Source organism: Electrophorus electricus, chromosome 7, assembly GCF_013358815.1.
Source record: "Electrophorus electricus isolate fEleEle1 chromosome 7, fEleEle1.pri, whole genome shotgun sequence".
NCBI lineage: Eukaryota > Metazoa > Chordata > Actinopteri > Gymnotiformes > Gymnotidae > Electrophorus > Electrophorus electricus.
This window is the reverse complement of record NC_049541.1, coordinates 5,563,851-5,583,982: the sequence shown is the minus strand read 5'-3', so window position 1 is coordinate 5,583,982 and position 20,132 is coordinate 5,563,851. Positions and strand designations below refer to the sequence as shown.

The following is a 20,132-nucleotide window of genomic DNA, read 5'->3' as shown; positions in this document are numbered from 1 at the left end:
GTTTATTTCCTCAATATGACATTTAAATGTAAACGACACATAAATGAAATGAGTAAATGAAAATACATCAAACAAACAAAAAAATCACAAATGACACTAAAAAAAAATCACAAATGACATTTTGTTTTTAAAAAAAAAACAAAAAACACTCCGAATCAAAAAGAGGGTGTCTCAAGAGTGCATGCATTAAAGCAAGGCAATAAATAGAAACATCAGTTCCTGATTCATTCAGTTTAACAGACAGGGGTGACCAATAGAACTACTAAAACAGCATAGCTGCATTGGAGAGCTTTAAACACAATGTGTTCAAACATTCAGAACCATCAAACATAGTAGTCCACAAAACACAAACAGTAAACTTTAGACATGGATCCATCCTACACAAAATACGAGGATTCTGGATGTGTTTTTAGAAAACAGAGGGAAAAATCTGAGCACAAGTAGTCTCAGAAGTCAACCAGCAAATTATTTTAACATTACAGTCCAGCTAATAGACTACTTCACTTCTAGTCAGAGGTAGCTTTATAAAGGCAGTGCAACGCGTATGTCTATTTGCAATGGAACGTGATTCTGAAAGACAGATTTTCATTTGAGGGTACCAATGTGAGATCACAACTGTGGTGCGGGCAGACAGACCTTGACAAAATGACTGAACATGAAACTTGCTGTCTTTGCTTAGAAAAGCTTTGCTACAATGTTTTGTTTTCAGCTGAAAATTTCTTTCACTTCAGTAGAGCCCAGACGTCAGAGCCCAATGCCAAGAGTTGTTCTCATTTTATCACGTAAATTCCAAATTGTTTTAAAACCAATAAATTTGTTTTTAACCAATAAAAATCTATGACACTGAAATACATCTTCATATGCTGTTTGTTGTTTTTTGTGGGTTTCCTTGGGTTTTTTGGGGGGGGTTTTTTGGAGGGGGAGGTGAGGTGCTGTGTATTTCATTCCAATGTTACACATGTATGGTCCAAACACAGTTTTCCCAAACTTAATGATGTCAATAGGAGGTGTTAGACCACATATTGACTCCATTTGTCTGGTCCTCTGTGCATTACCATTGCTACTGCTAGCACTACAGGAAGGAGCTTTTGGAAAAAAAATGTTTTCCAGCTGTTAGTAACAATGCCAGAGGAGCATAGTGAAACAGTTCAAGGCTGAAAACGATCCCAGCATCAACTTTGCTAAATGGCTAAACTCCAGTGCACCCAAACTACTGGGCCCTAAAGTACATGTCAAGAGTACTCTTGTGTATTGTATTGCACTGCAACTGCACATACTGTTGGGATATTTAAGACTGCCGCAAAGCACGTTTGCATTTTACATTAGATTCTAAATGTAAAAAAAAACTAAACAAAAAACAAACAAAAACAAGAAGTGTGACAAATAATCTCAAGTAAAAACTAATACACACACAAGCAGTTTCAGACAGTTGACCCTCTATTCAGGGTAAAGAGCACAGAGGTTAATATCAAGTGTAGTAATTAATCTGAAGAAAAAAAATGGATACGCTCAAGGAACTTCAAACAGTTAGCCAACTATTGGGGCTCAAGGGCACAAAGACTGAGGCCAGGATGCCTTGAAGTTCAGCACAGGGCACCACACAGGGTTGCGGGTGCCTTTAGCCGTCCTGTGGGTGGAGCGTAAAGCAGCATGCTAAAAGTTGGGACCTTTGGTGAAGTGGTTGTCTGGGAGGCCGTAACCCTGGTAACAAGAGGACGGGTCACAAATGCCTGGTGCTCCCGGGGGGCCCCTTTTGCCCGGGATCCCGGGTGAGCCATGTTTCCCTGTGGGCCCTGGGGGCCCTGCGTATCCCTCTCCGGCGTCTCCACGAGGACCCTGAATACCTGTGAGGATAATAGCAGCAACAACAACAAAAATAATAAAACCAACACTGTAAAGTTATGAACATAAAACTATTTATATTTGGGTCACACCTTAGTTTCCTAAAATAAACATACCTGGTGGTCCTGGTGGACCCTGTAGACCGATGTCACCCTCTCCTTTGGCACCCTTCATGCCCATGGATCCAACTTCACCTGTAATTCAAAGGTTATTTTTGATTTTATTATTATTGAAGTGCTTTCTTTAAAGTACTACTTAATACAACATATGCAGATGACTAAATGTGCAAATAGCTTCTATTCATGACATTATTACAGTGGTATAACTTGCTCTCAGTTTTATTTATGAGGCTTGAAAGGATTTTAATTAGTCGTCATGTGAGTCTGCAATTGAAGAGTTTAAAGAGAACGAAGAGGAATATGTACACAAGCAATAAATAAAGAAAGGCGATGCAACATCAACGGCCGACATACAAGAAGGAAGGACGTACGACGTAACAAAATAACGATACACAGGCGACACGGCGAATAAGACTCAACACACAGCACCTGTGTGGGCAGGACAAGCAACGCAGCCAGACGAGTGGCCACACCATCCTGCTGGGGGGTTGATGGAAAGCAGTGGGCACCGTAGCCGCAAGGGTACAGGGCAAAGTGAGTGCTGTGCCACCCACGATGGGGTGCGTAGGCAAGAAGACGGTCCACTGCTTCTTCAAATGTGCTCCCTTACATCATCCGCGGAGATGCCCTTGTTTCCTCTACTGGGCCCCCATAGCATTGACTGCACAAGGAGACACCGCGCTCCCACTTCGACTGGGCTCCCTTTGTCTGTCAGGAGAGGAGACGGAGCCCCGTTGAGTCCACCGGGTCCTCTTGCGTCGACGAAGCCCCCCCTCAAATTGACCAGGTGGCAGCCACCATACTGGAAGAGCTCCAGATCGACCAGCCTGCCCACATAGCAGGAGACCCATGGAGAGCAGGGCCCAGGGGGGTGGACTAACCCCTCGCCCAAAATTCCATGGTGCCCCCCTCCCTGGAACCAAGCCGGTTTCGGTCAGGGTGGGCAGCCGAGGGTCCTGGCTGGGGCTCTTCAGCTCTCGAGTCAAAGCTTTCTCGCTGCCTTGGAAGAGGGAGGCGGGGCATGTCCCTGGCATGTTACGGGAGCAGCACCGATCTTCCATGAGCTTTGGGGAGCACAGCGCCAGTACGAGGCAGGAAAAGAGCCTGTGGTAAGGAGGACGAAGAGCCAATGCAGGTGGTTGGGGGGGGGGGATTAACAAAAAAAAAAGACTGCTGCTTCCAAAGTCGTTGTTCATTTTGTGGCGAAAACCACACAAGAAGAAAGGAAACAAACGTTTGTCATAGTTGTCATGTGTCTCCGCTGAAGGGGTTTCAAGAAAACAAAGAGGAACATAAATGCATGCAAACAGGAACCAAAGAAAGCCAATGCAACACTGATGACCGATGAAGAGTCATAGCAACAGACAGGACTTTTAAAGAGGCAACAAATGAGACTCAACCAGAACCAGCACAAAACCAAAACATAGCACGTGTAAGAGAAGCAAAACCATAAACAAACAGCACAACATAAACAAAAGGCCAAGTGGATGCCGCCGCCACTAGACGGGAGCTGCTCCCACCCACCCACAAAAAAAACCCCTTTCTGTCTAACCTTTGGCTCCCTCTGGGCCCATCATCCCTGGCGGTCCTGGGTATCCCTGCGCTCCAGGCCTGCCAGGATAGCCCGGCGTTCCAGTTGAGCCCTGGGGTCCAGGGGGCCCCAGGTCACCTGGGGGCCCCTTAATCGTCTCACATTTTTGGCAGCTGCTGGGTGACATCACCTGAAGGAGCTGTGGTAGTTGATCTGTTTAGGGGCAACAGGAGTCAATTGGATGTACTTTGGGTTTCTGATGGTGTTTTTTAGCAGGTGCAAGTGCTAACGTCTTGAAACTGCTGATCAGGAAAATATATCTATTCATTGAATTAAATATAAGCTAACATGCTGTACATTCTAGAAATACTTAACTCAGAAAAGCTAACAGTGCTTTTGACATATGAATGCCAGTAATGATGTGAAACCCAGAAATGAATGAAACCAATATGCAAAATCAGACTATGCTACCCGGTCCCATTAACTGATTCATGGCTCGAAACCCAGACACTTATGGTTAGAGTATGCCTTTTAAAATGCATCTAAATCCTTATTCCCATAAAAAGTAAGGCTTTTAGTTCAGATGATGTAATTCTTGCTAAAGCCTCACACATATGAAAAAAAAATCCTTTGCTGCTTAGTACTAAGCATTGGGCAATCGTATTTGTAGAACACATTCATGTTTTTTTTTCCTTCTCGGAAATGGAGAAGTGAAAACCTCAGCACCTCTCCAGATGTTTCCAGCATGCTGCTAACCAACAGCGCAGTAGCCTACGCAAAGGCTTGCGTTTGACACCGTGTAAACACACATGCTCACACACAGCACGCGGTGATTCACGGCCGACCGGCCAGTTTCGAGCAGCTAAAGGCGGCTTCCATGAGGTGTGTGCACCCTGAAGCTAATGATGCACAAGGCTGAGAGCAGAGGCTTTGAGTACAGCTACGCCCCTCTGCTTAGAGACACTGTCTCGAGATCTACTCCAAGATCTATACCATTAAAGCACCTACTAAGAGATCAATAGCTAAGACTGAAGTGTTGAGGGCCAGGGAAACCATACTCTGTAGAACTGAAGCACAGATCTTCATCAGGTGCTGCTCTGATGGCAGCTTTCCCTGAAACACAGATCAGACAGCACAGATAAGTTGTTTGTTCCACTGAATAAGGGTTCCCATGAACCAGAGTTACAATGGTACAGATTAGCTGGTTATTCATCCCCCTACATGTTGGAGGTTGGGTAGTGATATGAACTTTAATTAATCCCAATCGCAAAACAATCCATTATTGGATGCATGAGCTCGCACCGTGGCTCACCAACACACATCATCTACAGTAAATAAAAGGACAAACAACCACAAAGGAATTTCAATTTCTTCCAAAAAAAAAACAAACAAACAATGGTGTGAAAAGGCTATTTTCTGAAAGTCATAATAGCCATGGATAAAGTACTACTCTTACTCCAGGCCACTTGTGGTTGTAGCTGAACCCCATCACCCTAGCTTGTAGTTAGGGTGAAAATAAGATGACCTAATTTTTTGGTTTTGTAAAATGCAATAAAGTAAGAAAGCTAGTCAGTTAGTGATGACTACTGTATCCTGACTGGACCCAGTTACTGCGGTGTTCTGTAGCTCGGGTGCACTTCAGTCGGAAGGAGGATAAAAAGGAAGGCGGAGTCTTTGGGAATAGCAAAAGAGTGTAGTGTGACAAGCGATGATTCAGTGCTTGGGTTTGCAGAGATTATTCCAGTGTGTTATCATGTTACATTGGGGTAAATTCATTACCAGGACCACTGGTTGCAACTTTAAGGCATTGTTATCATTTCTTTGTGTATGAATTCACAATTAGAGGATGACTCACTGGTTTCCCTGGGTAACCTGGGAGTCCTGGTTGTCCTGGCAACCCGACTTGGCCTGGGAAGCCTCTTGGGCCTGCTGGACCCATCGCACCCATTTCTCCCTTTTTCCCATCAGGCCCTCGGATTCCCGGATCCCCAGCTATTCCTCGCTGTAAAGTGAAAAGAATTTAAAAAATATATAGTCTAACTTGATTGAAAGAGTTTTACAATTGGGAACTACTCGTGAGCACACTTCCCCACTATCTACATTAACATACTCAGATTACGCAAATGTCTTTGGAAGAAACATCTTGTAGCCTTCCTGAATCTGGCTGCACACCACAAACGTTTAGATTTAGAGGCGGATTTGAGTCACTTTCATGCCCAGCTTTAGGCTCAGAATGGGTTGGCTTTTCTTAAGGAATCAACTGATATGTTTTATGATTATTTTGCTTCTTCTAACTATTTTCATTATTCATTTAGGTTTTGTTTTTTTTTTGTTTTTTTTTGCGTCCATGTGCTTCATAATCCTTAGCCTATATATCACAGAGCACTCTTAACGGTGGATGGTTTAAAATCAAAACTGGCAAATGGAGAACTACTTAAAATATCAAGTGGAGAATGTTTTTTTTTTGTGGAAATGCTGACTGTAGAGTATATATTTACTTTAAAATGCTAGCTTTAGCTATGGTCCTGTTAGCCTACAGATGTCAGCATTTCCCTGCTTTTCTCACCAGGTTGAGCGTGGCGCTAATGGGTTTGGTTCCAAAGGAATACTGACAGGCTTGCAAGTTGGTCTGGATAAGGGTACCTGCTTTATGCTGCATTAACACATGTATTTTGATTCATCATGCAGTTCTAGGAGTTGAACTGCAGTCACCTGCTGGAGGAGGCGGGACAAGGTGTGTCGGCAAGACCGAGGTAGTGGGTTTGATTCCCAGACAGCACACATGCTGACTAATACATGAGCTGCTCCGAGTAAGCACGTCGGTCAAATGCTGTGAATGTAAACAAAGCAAGGCCTAGGCCTGCCACTGTCAAGGCCTGTGTTTGTGTGCCCAGTTGCCTTGAGAGGAAACCAGAGTGAGTGATTTTGGCTTCGGACCGATTTGGGCCTTCTGGTTTTGAAGCGCCACCTGAACTTTGGCCTTAAGGTCTCCGGTACGAGCTGGGCACAGGCTGCGGTTTCAGATCTCTGTTGTTAACGGGGCAAGGAGAAAAGCCAGAGGGGATTCAGACCGAACGACAGACCTTAAGGCTTCACGTGGTGAGAAAGAAAAAAAAAAAAAGACGCTCTCAAGCTGTCAGGAACTGAACACCCCCACCGCGTCAGCGAGTCAGCATGAAAAGCTGTTACATCTGTGAGCAATCAGCACACACCTCTCCTTTGCTCCCCCGGAGTCCCGGCTCACCCTGAAATGCAGCAGTCACAGAGCAGAAAGAGTTGTTCATTACATCTTCTGACATATAAAGTGCTTTATGAACACTTCTGGTAATGAAGAGAACAGGTCACCTACAGGTTTTGCAGGGACCCCAGGCAATCCTCCACTGCCTTTTTCTCCCTAGAAAGACAAGCATCAGACACTGAAAGTTATTTTGCTTGTGTTTCTATCGCTGTATGTAGCCACTAGCCAATATTCATGTAGCCCGTGTTCTACAAACCACTGATTAACCAGGGCTCTCTGTGTGCGTGTGTTTGCGCAAACAGGCGACGGAGTTGACAAAAGTCACGGTCATGGGCAGCTCAGTCTCCTTCCCTTCTCTTTTCAGTGAGGTGTGCTGGATATACAAGTGTGCATATATACACTAAAGGGAGACAAAGAAGCCTCCATCACACTTAGTGCCCTGCCCTACGTTCCTGAGAAACTGTGAAAATATTTCTTGCAGCAGAATTCTGACACAGGATGCAGCACATTTTCTCCGCCGCCTCGCTGAAATTTGAAAAGAATAAAACTGGATATATGTTACACTCCTAAATGGCAGAAAGGCTCATGAAATCAGCACGGAGGCCTCACGACGTTTAAACAAGCCATTTTCCGAGAGCTGACCTTTCTCTCGCTCTCTTTTTCGACTCTCGATCTCTCTCCCACTCATTCTCGCTCTCTTTCAACACAGTCAGAACGAACTGATAAGCCTGCATCACGCAATTCTGCTGACTTTGTCTCAGCTCACATAGAGACTAAACACGGCCCGATGCGGAAAGAACAAAAGAAGATAAATGACGTCGACCAACTCCCTCCACGGCGCAGCCACTGTACCTGAGTTCCTTTAATACCGGGCTCTCCCGTCTCACCCTGTGCAAAGATGTGGTTGCACGGAGTTAGAAGCTGTGACAAATTCTCACATTCTACTGTCGCCAACAACAATAGCACAAACAACACGTTCAGTATGCGTGGCTAGATAACGTGCTTAGTCTTGTAGGCCGAGTCTCACCTTATGGCCATTTAAACCCGTTGGGCCCCTAAAGCCTGGAGGGCCCTGTGGACCAGGATGTCCATCTAAGCCCTGTGGAAAAGGCGGGAAAATCGTGTGTTTTGGCTGTGGTTAGTAAGAAATGGAGATATTAAGATTTCTAGCAAACGCTTGAGTTGCAAGGAAGGCGGAGGGTAAAGCAGAAAAAAGACAGGTGACAACGCATGTGTGAACAGAATATAGAGCAAATGTGAACAGGTTACGAATCCGCTAAACGTGACTGTGTTCTTTTTGTCTTTTCTTTAAATGAAACCTGTTTGTAAATTGACTTTGCTTCTGGCCATTTTTATTTTCATGTCGTGAAAAAGTTCAAACCATGAGTCTTGAGTTTCTTTAACTCCCAGTGGACTGGAAAGTATTTACAGCCAGATTTCTTATCTTGACAGCTGTAATTACTAAAGAGGTTTTCCAGGTAACATAGCTGGCTGCCGGTACACTCACCTTAGTTTTTCTGTAATCGAGATGCTTTGTGTTTTTGGACTTCTAACATTACTTCTGCTAGCTAGCAAGCTGGAGTGGGGTACTTTTGGCACGGCACAGACACTGTTAGGCTCACTAAAACAGTAATACTTATTATTACTCAGTACAAACCAGGTGATGAAATCTAAACTTCCTTTAACAGAAGTAATTCGTCAGTAGTCATCTTAACCCAACTGTTCAGTCGAATAAGGAAATGGCCTTTTACTAAGAAAAGAATTAACGACAATCAAAATCCTGTGGATGAGATTATGGTAGCTAACATTTTCCCAGTTCACGCAGCTCATTGCCTATGATCAACCACTATTCTACTACAGGAGAATAGCTCTAGATTTCGTGCTAGACAAGTTTCACTGGGGCTCTGAGCCAGTGGAAGGAAAAAATTGAATAGGTTTATGATTATATGTTTGGAGATATTATCAGGGTTTATGAATATAAGTCAGAGATCTTATCTGAGGAGGCAGAGGAGGAGGAGGAGCAGGAGCTGTGGGAGCAGTCACCTTAGAGCCGGGTGGTCCTGGTAAACCTTCGTGCCCTCGCTGTCCAGTGTTCCCCTGCAAGACACCAGATATTTCTCACCTTCACACAAACACTCAGAGCCACAGAAAAACGACAGAAAAAGCGCCTCAATAAGATACAGCGCGCGCTCTCTCTCTCGCTCTCTCTCTCTCTCTCTCACACACACACACACACACACACACACACACACACACACACACACACACACACACACACACACACACACACACATATTTAATTACCTTTGGACCAGAAGGACCCTCTGCCCCAGGTGATCCAACTGGGCCTGGAGGTCCCTGAAATTAAGCAATTAATTAAGTGTATAAACCATGTGTGTCCTTTCAAAATAGTGCAGGAGTTATGCACAGTGATGGCTCAATACAATCAAAAAATTGTGACGGAACACTCCACTTCCACTGGTCATACAGTATGGCCCGCCGCGTGCAAAGGGAGTTCTTCGTTGACTGCATGTCGTTTGTACCTACGTCTACGTTATTAAGCACATAGGTTAAATCTTGTCATGTTTGTATGTATTCTGAGGGAAAATGCTTAATGCTTGTTTGAAAGAGGAAGTAAGAAATAAGTGACCTTTGCCCTCATCTTGACCAGTCTGCAAAAAAGGTGAATGGAGAAGTGACAGAGTATGACAGTTATCGCTTAGCTGTTGCTGGGCAGGGGTGCAGCAGGAGGGAGAAACAACTTGTTTTTAGCAGGAAAGAATGTTCAAGGACGGTTGAGAGGCCTGGCACCTGGAGTCACGAGATTGGCACATGAGAGAACAGCGGGGAATGGTGGGGGTATATGAACTCATGTGAGGGAGAAGTTTGGGGCTTCTCTCTCTCTGTGTATAAGGGACAGAACTAATAAAACCCACTCATCTGCACATCTGACTCGAGTCCAATTGATTTTTCCTCCAGAGTATTTAAACCCTTGTTGGTGTGTGCGTGATGGTGAGTCATTGTTCCTGTTCATGTTTGTGCCTCTGTTCATTGTCTCAGTGCCCGTGTTTGTGTACACCGCTTGTGTTAGATGTGAGTGCCGGTGTCATGAATGTTTGTTAATAAACGTCTGTCTCTGTTGAGCGATTCTGTACATCCTGCTCCTTGCCCTGCGGCACTTGGGCCGATACAAAAATAATAAATGACATGACATTCTTTTAAAACATGCAACACATCATAAAACATGTGTTTCACATAGCACAAGGTAGCATAAATAAATTTGTTTAACAGTAGATGTATATATGAAAGTGATTAAATTTTTTTAAAAAGCAGATTCTCTGGATTTGTTTAGCATATCACAGGATTTCCCCTGAATACTCTCTTTTAAAAAGAGAGAGAAAGACAAAGAAAATACAATTTCTTAATTTTTATTCTATATATGTTAAACTGAACCTGATACCAGACCATGACTACTTTAGTCAAGCTGCTGGATTGTGCATCCTTGATTAAAACACATCATATATTTTGAAACATCAGGGTGCAGGTTAAGATGCAATACTATAACACACCAGCAGAGGGAAATACCCACATTTCTTCAGTAGCGTGCTACTGTTAATCAAAGCCAGCTAGTGCAACCTTCATCAGGCTCCGATGAAATAATTGTAGTGTAAAGGGAAATCTTTTGATCTGTCTCTATGTTTCATACCTGAGGTCCTTTTGGTCCAGTTGAACCCTGGTGCCCAGGCAAACCTCTTTCACCCTGTTACAATTGTATCACATTTTAAATGCTGTTTCTACAACAACAACAACAACAGAAAATTAACATACTGAAATTATGGCAGACTATCTGTCCCAGTGGACCGTGTGAAGGCAGGCCAGGCACTTATGATGGTTCCTGTGAACGCTCACCTGTGGTCCAACTGGCCCCATTTCTCCTGGAGGCCCTCTGATGCCCTGAAGGACAAACACCACAATAAACTAACCATGCAACACAGCTTTTTTGCATACAAAAAGAATACAACAAGTAAAAAAAAAAAAATCTTTCTCTCTTTTTTTTTTTTTTTTTTGTCATAAGAGAAAGTTTTGGGGTGTTCAGCTTTACCCAGAAGCTTGTTTGTTTCACGGGCGAGTGGGGCTCACCCTCATTAGAGCAGAAACTGCACACGAGGGAGGCAAGATTAAAGAACGGGGAGAAAGAAAGCGTAAATCGCCGCGTTCATCGGGTTATTTGGGCCACGCTTGCTTCACAAGCTCCTCCACCCAAGCTCCCTCGGGACCATTTGGGTGCCGTTGATTTTTCTTTCAAGCCAGCCTCATTTGCCATAAACAGGAAGCACCTCCCTAGCGAGCGCTCAAGTGAAAGCTTGCGGGACTGCTCAACAATCAAGCAGAAAATTCCCTAGGTCCAGACTCTCCGCATGGCGACCTTCTGGTGGACCCGAATGAGAAAAGGTGGGTGTGGGCGCTGGAGAGGACAAGGAGCCCTGTTCTTTTTCAGCTTTGGGGGTGGACTTGGTGACCTGATGTGGATGAGGGAGAGCACGTTTACTGACTTCCAGAAATAAACCCAGAGACGCCTCGAATTAGCTTCTAGAAATAGCCCCGTCTCCACCTGCTGGGATATAAACTGGACTACAGGAAAAGGGGGATAAGTAAATCCAGAGGTTCACCACAAGCTCAGAGCAGAGGGTCTGCATTAACCGCCAGATTAATCACAAAAAAACTAAAATAGCACTCCAATGCACAGTAGCAGGCCTCTGCCTAAAAGATCCTAAAGAACTCCTTTCCGCTGATGCCCCTCGAGTAGGAAAATGTCTCTCAAGCCAAAAGGTTGACTGCCAGTAAGAATAAATGTCAAACTCAGATGAGAGTATTTAAATGCTTCTTATTCATAGTAGCAAATACAGAAGTGCACGCATGCAGAGAAGGGCGCTTATAGAAAGTTTTTTCGTTCTCTCTTTATATTAGAATACTAATGTGTATACATTAAGTGTTAATGTATGTGATAAACGAGCGAGGTTAGCGCGGTCTCCCTGACGGCGGCTCGGCTTGGCACTGGGCCAAACCAGGCAGCTGTTTGGCTCACATCGTTGCTAAAACGGGAGTCTGTTTGAAATCTGCCGGCTCATCCATGCTTTTATGTGGTAAAGGATGCAATGAAAGCACCTTGACTGTGTGTGACTGTTAGGTCTGTGCGATGCCCATAAAGTGTGTTCCCATTTGTTAATATGTTTATTTTGGTTTATATTATGCGTACGCATGTGTATGTGTATAGAAATGTTTTTCTTCTATTTATTTCCTTTCGCTATTTGAACCCGCTGTCTGCACACTTTACATTTTAAGGTCTTTAATAAGATTCGAGCATGCGTACAGTTTCCTGGTACAGCCGGTAGGAGGTAGAGTGACGTTGGCGATGCCGTAAGCATGTACGGTCTTCTCAAAGTTTCGACTGCTGACCAGAGAGGCCATTGTGAAAATGAGCCACGTCTCCCGCCTCTTCTTTTTAATCCTGTCTTTCGTTCTACGGGTCCCCGTTACCAAGGACCTGTATCGTCTATACACACCCAGTTCCTTGTGTGTCCACAGAAGTGTTCACATCCCAGCTCATCTTGCAAGTTGGTAAATACTGTGTATACGGGGACTCTGTATTTGAAGTGGAATGACATCAAACAGGGAGGCTATGAGGAGTTCAAAGGCTAAAAGTATATATGATGTTCTATAAATACAAACACCCCAAAAGATGTAGGTAGGAGAGTGTAAATGGACAATGACAATGTTGGAGTTGATGATGATGATGATGATGATGATGAATGACAGTGAGATTCATGCTGATGACTACCATTACTGACCTGAGCTATTAAAAAAATAACCTAAACATCAACTTACTGGAATACCGTTCTGTCCATCCATTCCATACACACCAGGATCTCCCTTCTCACCCTATGGTAAAAAGACATAAATCAAATTGAAGTCCTAATATAAAACAGGTAATTTATTTAATATTTGAACTGAGCAAAAATGATCTCTTTTTAACATCTTTTTTAAAAGGAGGAACAAAATTGGTTAATTAAGATGAAATGCTGAAGATAAAGCACAAAGTGTTGAATATACAACTTCAGATTAAAAGAACAGACCCCTAAAAAGAATCAGACCAGCTCCCTATGCAAGTATATTTACAGTTAATAGTATGGCTTCAAATAACTTTTTGAAAATCTTAGAACTTGTGATCGAACAAGAGTGTTACTTTCTGTTAGGACCTCTACAATGCAGGACACGATACGACTTGACAAACCGCTGCAGAAGTACACCCTCAGCGGTGAACAGAAACTTTGCTGTAGTCTGTGACTAACCACACACACCACTGATGACTGATGGCATGTGTGCCTTTGAACTAGAGAGCAGAAGAATGAGTACACAGCTCTGTGAGGTTTGCCGCATGCATATGTTCTGGCTGAAAAGACGAAGCAGTGCTGCTACTTATGACAAACACACAAAAAATCAAGCCTATCGTTTGGAAAAAAAAGACATTTTATATATATATATATATATATATATATATATATATATATATATATATATATATATAAAGGTGGTGACTGTTGTAAATATTGAGAAAGACAAGTGCTGATTATTGCCAGGTATTTCTAACTGTAAGGTATTTCTAACCATAAGGTATTCTGAGGTATAACCGTGAGGTATTCTGAGGTATTCAGTTCTATAGTCTGAAAACCAGTTGCTATGATTCTGAGAAGTGAAAATGAGGTACCTCAAAGTGAAATTTTCAAATCACCACAGCTAAAGTGGAAACTAGGCTGTCGGCAACAGTGTAAATCAGCAATAACGTGAAATACAGCAGGCCTGTGTCCTATGTCTTTCCAAACTATAAATAACTGTAAGCTATAAATACATCATTCAGATTCATCCAGATATAATTAAAGGTAAACTTGGGAAGTTGGCACATAGGCAACATTTTTACAAACTTTAAAAAAAAAAGTGTTGCTTAAGAAATTACACATACAAGGGTAGCTCAAACACGATCTAATTGGAAAGCAAGTATGAACCTTGAGACAGCCTGTTATTAAGATCTAAAAAACGCTACACCCAAGAAATCTGTACTAAGATATCGATAAGACTCTACATTTCGTTCACTCTCCGAATGCCAAATTACAAGCGACCTTTTTTTGGCAGAAACCCCAAGGAAGGTCTCTGGAGGGCCGTCTTTTCTGGTGGCAGCGGTCTGTGGTTACCTACATGCGCATGCAATGTTTCACAGCAACACACGAGGTTCACTGCACATACGTTTACCAGACTAGGTCGAAATAGCTAATAAATAGATAGATAAACAAATTTGGTGAGGCAGCAGGGGGTGGGGTGGAGGGGTGGGTGTAGGAATAGTGCATACACACTGTAGCCATGAGATAAAGCCCTTGATACATCCTGTAACCTGTAGGCCTGATGGTAACAGTGGGATCTGTTCTTTTTCATGATGGTCGTCTCATTAACCTTTTTATTGGCAGTGCCCCTTGCTCTGTTGTTAGCCCCAGCACCCTTTCATTGCTGTGAAAAACCTGCAAGCGTATCACGGTCTTAAGCCTTTGATATTCGAAGACCTCACACAACGCATGCAGATGTAATTGCACCCTGCACGCTTCCATCCAACATCATCTCCCTGCATGGAAGACAGGGTGCCAAGTATGCAGCTTTTATGGGACTGCACCTTCTCTTCGCTCCTGCAAGCATTTAGAGGGGAATGTGCACGGAGAATTCCGATGCACTTTGCTCCGCTTCACGCTGCAGTGTCTTTGCCTTTTAACGTGTCGGTGGATGTGGCAACGTGCGGTCGTGCACGGGACAGGCCAAGAGGCGCGGGAAGGCCGGCCCCGCGCACATGTGCTTGTGACCCCTGTGATTAGAGAGCTGTGCTGGCTGGACTACGGTGGAGAACCCGCCCCAGCCAAGTGGCTCTCATCCAGCGCGCCACTTCAAACCGCACCTCGGTTAGCTAATGACCCACCCCAGCCACCATGTAGGGCTATGCGGAACCGCGGGAGAGACCTGGGCCTTCTGATCTTGGGGTGGAGGCCAGAATGGAAAGGGTGATTGGAAGGCGTGGAGGAAGCTCCACTGAGCCTGATGTGGATACGACATTAGCCCAGCAATCCCGGGTTCCAGCCAAACCCCACTGGTGTTATGTTTACTCAAGTGTCTTACAGCAGTGACCGGTTTTCTGTTTTGCATGAATATATGAATTTGTGTGTGTGTGTGTGTGTGTGTGTATGTATATGTATATGTGTGTGTATATATATATATATATATATATATATATATATACACACACACACACACACACACACACACACATATACACACACACACACTAGAGAGAGAGAGAGAGAGAGAGAGAGAGAGAGAGAGAGAGAGAGAGAAAGTATCATATAGTCAATAGCTAGGTTTAATCTGCACCCCATAAAATGCATCCCCAAATGTCACATCTACCTAAGAGACCCACATAAACACTGCACCCTACCCAGGGAGGTTTTAGCAAAGCTCTTTACTGGTACGTGTGTACAGCTTAATGGGGCAATAAATGGAAGGATGGCACTCATTTTCACTCCACATGAAGGGGGAGGGAGTTCTCCCCGTGGGCAGGAGCCGACACAGATGCAGGGGCAGATGTATAGGGTCTGAAAATAGATCCGGGCAAAAAAAGACGTTTCATTTCCACCTCCCACCAAAGCCAGAAAACCCTGAACCCTCAGTTAAAGAGACACGCCATGGACATATTTTTACTTATAGTAGTTATTATACAATGAGAAAATTTACCTTAAAACTGACTCCTCTAAAGACACAACCACTTGCCAGCTTATCCCTAAATATATGCCAAAAAAATCCACATGCAACTTACAAAGACGGTATCCATGACATCCTTGTTATGATCTCCAAGCTTTTTTTGTGTGGACACACTTATGTTCCCCTCATATGCATTAATTAAAAAACCTTTTGAGGCCAACTGCTATTCTAGAACTTACTAAACTGGCAAACACCCTCTGCCAGTGTTTGGACTTTAAACAGCCCACTGTCTTATGTTCCAAAGTAGAGTGAACTAGGCTCGAATAAAGACAGATGTCACCTAGCCATCGCAATCTAGGCGTCACGGGTTCCTTGTATAGATGGTTGAGAGATGTCTGCCTCCTACTGGCAAACATCAGCAAAAAAAAAAACAAAATCAAAAAAGGATGAAAAGCAAGACCCACCACAAATACGCCCGAGGTCTTAAAATACCTCGGCACATACTTTCCCATGCAAATACCAGCACATCGAACATCAAGCGCATTTCTGACATTCAGCAGCTTTTAGCTCACCGTCGCTGTCAAGTTGTGCATCTTGCTTTCACAACTAGATCAACCGACTCGCCACTGTTTTATGGCACAGTCTTCTAAAGCAACAGGCAGAGGTGTGGAATAGTAATTGCTATAAAGGAAAAAAAAAACACTTTTATAATCTGTAATTATAGATATTGCTGTACCTTCTGTCCAGCTAGGCCAGGAAGTCCATCTTTACCAGATAGCCCAGGCTCCCCCTACATAAAAACATGTTTTGTATAATAACAGTTCCCTCTGTGGCCCATTGCAAATATATTACAATATTTGTGTCTGCTCACAAAAGCATTAAATGGCCCAGTACAAATTTGCAAGCATATGAATGTGTGTAATTCGGCGGAATCTTTGTAGTCAGCTAAAGTTCTGCTGTCTGTTACAGTGCGAAACCTACACATTTTAAACTGCATTTCAGGAAAAGCAGTACTGTATGATCACAGAAGATGCCTCACCACTGATCCCGGTCTTCCCGGTGGTCCCGCCTCTCCTGGCTGTCCTGAGGTTTCCTTTAAGCATGACACATTGATACTGGTGAGGATATAATGTCAAATATCAGTGATCCAGACGGGAAGGGCAAGTTTTTACCTTGCTTTCTTCTACTCTAGAATCATCCCACATAGACAGTCCAGGGCCCTGAAGAAAGAGAAATGTCACCATCACTTTGCTATGCATTGAAGTATGCATTGAAACCCTCAGGAAAAGTTTGGTTGTCTAAATTGACATGAATAAGTGATATTTGCTGTGGCCAAAGTTTCCTCTTACCACTGGTCCAGGGGGGCCCGGTATTCCTGGAGGTCCTTTCGCTCCCATATCCCCCTGTGAAGAGAGGGGACACATGTCATACTCTGTAACTTAAAGTGAGGAAAAATGTCATACTCACTAATTTTCAAAGCACGATGAAGTACATAATAATTATGAAAGGCACGTCCTCAAATGTGCAGACAGCAAAAAGTGGTCCAATCTTAAAACTCATTGTTTCTTTATGTGAAAAACATAGGGTGCATTGCTAAGAAAAAGGTGTAAGTGATTTTTAAAATGGCTGATGTGGGTAGCCTGGGCTAACTATACGTTATGATTATATGACTTACTTTGGCACCAGTCAATCCTCTCTTTCCCTTTGGCCCTGGTCGACCTGCCTCACCCTGTGAGTAAAGCAGGCAGACTGAGGGGTCGAACACGCTCACAATGGATGAAAACAAGCATTCTACCATAGTAACAGCTGCTACCATAGTAACACGTTTGCATAATGTTAAGTGAGCCCTACTTCTGTCATTTTGGCGTAAAGTAGTCCTTGAGGCCTTGATGCTACAACACCTGTTTTAAAAAGGGGGGTGAAAAGATTACATCACTCACTTTCTCGCCATCTCTTCCGGCCTGTCCAAGTGCCCCTTTTTCTCCTGGCTTCCCCTTATCAAGAAAATAGGATTTAATGCAGAACCACATCTCACAGCGGCACTTCTCTTACACATGCATGTCGTCAGTGAGATTCCCGACTAAAAACCACACACTGTCGATGTGATGATGATGATACGTAGAACACTCCAGTTAAAGACACCGGTGTTGCTGACAGTAATAACAGAAACATTCATGTCTGTCCAGATATGAAGATATTAATGGGTTTTACTCACAGGCTTTCCATCAGGACCTGGAGGACCCTCTCGGCCCTTCTCACCCCTAAATCCCTGTGTTCAGGATGGATGTTTCAGATATTGTGAGCCACACATTTACAGATATCATCCACCTTATCCATGAGCTATACACCCTTTAATCCATCCATCCATCCATCCATCCATCCATCCATCCATCCATCCATCCATCCATCCATCCATCCATCCATCCATCCATCCATCCATCCATCCATCCATCCATCCATCCATCCATCCATCCATCCATCCATCCATCCATCCATCCATCCATCCATCCATCCATCCATCCATCCATCCAACCATCCATCCATCCATCCATCCATCCATCCATCCATCCATCCATCCATCCATCACTCACCATAGATCCAGGAAGGCCTGGTTGGCCAGGCTTACCGCCGGGGCAGTCGCATCCTTCCACAGCAGCAGCGCGATCCGCAGGACACTGGAGAGGCAACACAGACAGGAAATCAGAAGACACCCCACTCGTGACTCCGAGGCACCGAGCGCTGCGACGAAGGGGCTATGCTCCAATCCCTCGGGCGGACTGCAGACTCACCCTGTCGTCCCCCTGCGACGGAGAGACATGCAGAGTGGTTAGAGAGGGGAGGAACTCATGGGTGAGAGGGGGCGCCAGAGGCGAGCTGTGAGCTTGGCCTTACCACGGAGTAGATCTCACAGGCACCCTCACGCTGGCTCTGCACAGGGTCACAGTAGAGCCGCAGCTTCTGTAGGACCACCTGAACAGGGGAACACAGCAAAAATTAGGGAATATTCTAGTGCTTTTCAAGCCTTTATCTATTTGCAGCATTTCTGATTGTCATAACTTGAAACACTGTCATAGTGGAGGCAATAGGGTACTCATTGCAAGGCTTTCTTAACTGCTATCCTTATTCTGCACCTCTAAATGCGTTTCTGTGGGTTAGTGGATTTTTCTTTTGTAAATACAGGGAAATTCTAAATAATTATCTATGCAAATCGACCATAAGTTACAGATGCAGTAAGACAAAGATTACAATTGACAAGTATTCTTTCAAACTTTAGCCAAAAGCAACTGGCTCGTTTCACCACAATATTCTAGTAAGCGATCTTTAATTACTGACTCCTATCACTGTTCACAAAGCCTCCTCCCAGTATACCACCATGTCTTTGACTCCAGCCTCTCAAAAGGTTTAATGTTTCAACAAGGTTTTAATGAGACAGAATCTGTATACAGACATTATCCACACACCAGTAATACCACACTACATAACCATCCCTCTATTTAATCATAGTGCACCCTGTCTACTGTCTGTTCACTTTGGTTGCTGTTTATACACACACCGCCCCATCCTTACTTGAGTCCTATCTCTGTTCTATCTGTCCTTCCACCCGGCTGTCTCTAAATTGTCTGTTCTTTTGTGTAACAGCCTCTTTTTGTGTAGGAGTTTGTGTCTGGAGTTTGTTTATTCATTTTTATTTCGTTTAATGCTGGCTACTGTTTCACGCAAATTTCATCAAAAAGTTCAAAGACCTGAAAAATAACGAATAGAAAGTAAAGTAAATAGTAAACAAAAGTAAAGAGGTTAGTCAGTCAGTCTGTCTGTCTGTCTGCTTACCTACCTGTCTGTCTGTCAGTCTAATATAACCACCGGTGAAAGCAGGAAATGCGCTGAGGACAGAATAAGCACTGAGGCACTAATAATGAATGCTGGTTGAAACCACTTACTGGCACAGTGGTTTCTATGTTGACTTTTTTGGCCACCTGTGTCTTGCCATTGATGTAGATGGAAACCACTGGCTCCAGGAGCTGCTCCTCCACATGTGTGTCGTCTAGGTAACAGGTGATGCGTTTGGGCTTCACTAACAGCTTCAGCTGGTGCCAGTCCGTGTCGAAAAGCCTCTTTGGGAGAAACAAAGCAGAGGAATTATTAATGAATTTCTTTGCCGCTTCTCACAGCGTGAGAAGTGACAAAAACTCCACAAAAAAGAGGACATCGTTTAAACCGCATCAGGTCCAATACCCTTGCAACGTAGGAAATACGTTCAAATATAAAATACAGAGAAGTAACTCCATGTGTTGCACATACTGATGTACACAAAATTCTACAAGTTCGAAATAGCAGTTAAAGCTCTGAGAGACCTTAATTCCCCGGTCATTGAATATGACAGTCTGTTCTTTCTTCAAGGCACTAGTGCTGGTGAAGGTGACCGACTTCTCCGCTCCATTCAATGTCACGGCAACCTGTTTGATCCTGTCCTGAGACAGCACCCTCCAGAGGTCAAACTTCATGTGGTGAGCTGGGCTTTTCACACGCAGTGTGGCCACAAACACATACGAAGGAGGGAGCCCTTCTGGAAAGATCTCTCTGTGAAAGATGTTACGGGTGCAATTCAGCAAAC

The 20,132-nt window shown here is 43.9% G+C and overlaps 1 protein-coding gene across 2 annotated transcripts in view; it reads right to left on the bottom strand.

The window, feature by feature from the left end:
* Positions 1 to 78: 78 nt before the first annotated feature.
* The window catches only part of si:ch211-106n13.3 (vWFA and Collagen domain-containing protein), a 23,588-nt gene continuing 3,534 nt past the window's right edge, over positions 79 to 20,132 (bottom strand). For both annotated transcript variants that reach the window (XM_027021205.2, XM_027021204.2), the window contains 26 exons: positions 19,873 to 20,098; positions 19,459 to 19,632; positions 18,413 to 18,490; positions 18,310 to 18,321; positions 18,112 to 18,195; positions 17,736 to 17,789; positions 17,461 to 17,514; positions 17,196 to 17,249; positions 16,870 to 16,923; positions 16,693 to 16,740; positions 16,560 to 16,613; positions 16,257 to 16,310; positions 12,617 to 12,670; positions 10,640 to 10,684; positions 10,437 to 10,490; positions 9,035 to 9,088; positions 8,774 to 8,827; positions 7,758 to 7,829; positions 7,583 to 7,618; positions 6,842 to 6,886; positions 6,705 to 6,737; positions 5,348 to 5,494; positions 4,551 to 4,605; positions 3,514 to 3,705; positions 1,959 to 2,036; positions 79 to 1,844 (listed from right to left, as the gene is read on the bottom strand). In XM_027021205.2, the coding sequence (XP_026877006.2) occupies positions 1,654 to 1,844; positions 1,959 to 2,036; positions 3,514 to 3,705; positions 4,551 to 4,605; positions 5,348 to 5,494; positions 6,705 to 6,737; positions 6,842 to 6,886; positions 7,583 to 7,618; positions 7,758 to 7,829; positions 8,774 to 8,827; positions 9,035 to 9,088; positions 10,437 to 10,490; positions 10,640 to 10,684; positions 12,617 to 12,670; positions 16,257 to 16,310; positions 16,560 to 16,613; positions 16,693 to 16,740; positions 16,870 to 16,923; positions 17,196 to 17,249; positions 17,461 to 17,514; positions 17,736 to 17,789; positions 18,112 to 18,195; positions 18,310 to 18,321; positions 18,413 to 18,490; positions 19,459 to 19,632; positions 19,873 to 20,098 (2,056 nt within the window). In that variant the 3' untranslated portion in view covers positions 79 to 1,653. The remainder of the gene's footprint in view (positions 1,845 to 1,958; positions 2,037 to 3,513; positions 3,706 to 4,550; positions 4,606 to 5,347; positions 5,495 to 6,704; positions 6,738 to 6,841; positions 6,887 to 7,582; positions 7,619 to 7,757; positions 7,830 to 8,773; positions 8,828 to 9,034; positions 9,089 to 10,436; positions 10,491 to 10,639; positions 10,685 to 12,616; positions 12,671 to 16,256; positions 16,311 to 16,559; positions 16,614 to 16,692; positions 16,741 to 16,869; positions 16,924 to 17,195; positions 17,250 to 17,460; positions 17,515 to 17,735; positions 17,790 to 18,111; positions 18,196 to 18,309; positions 18,322 to 18,412; positions 18,491 to 19,458; positions 19,633 to 19,872; positions 20,099 to 20,132) is intronic.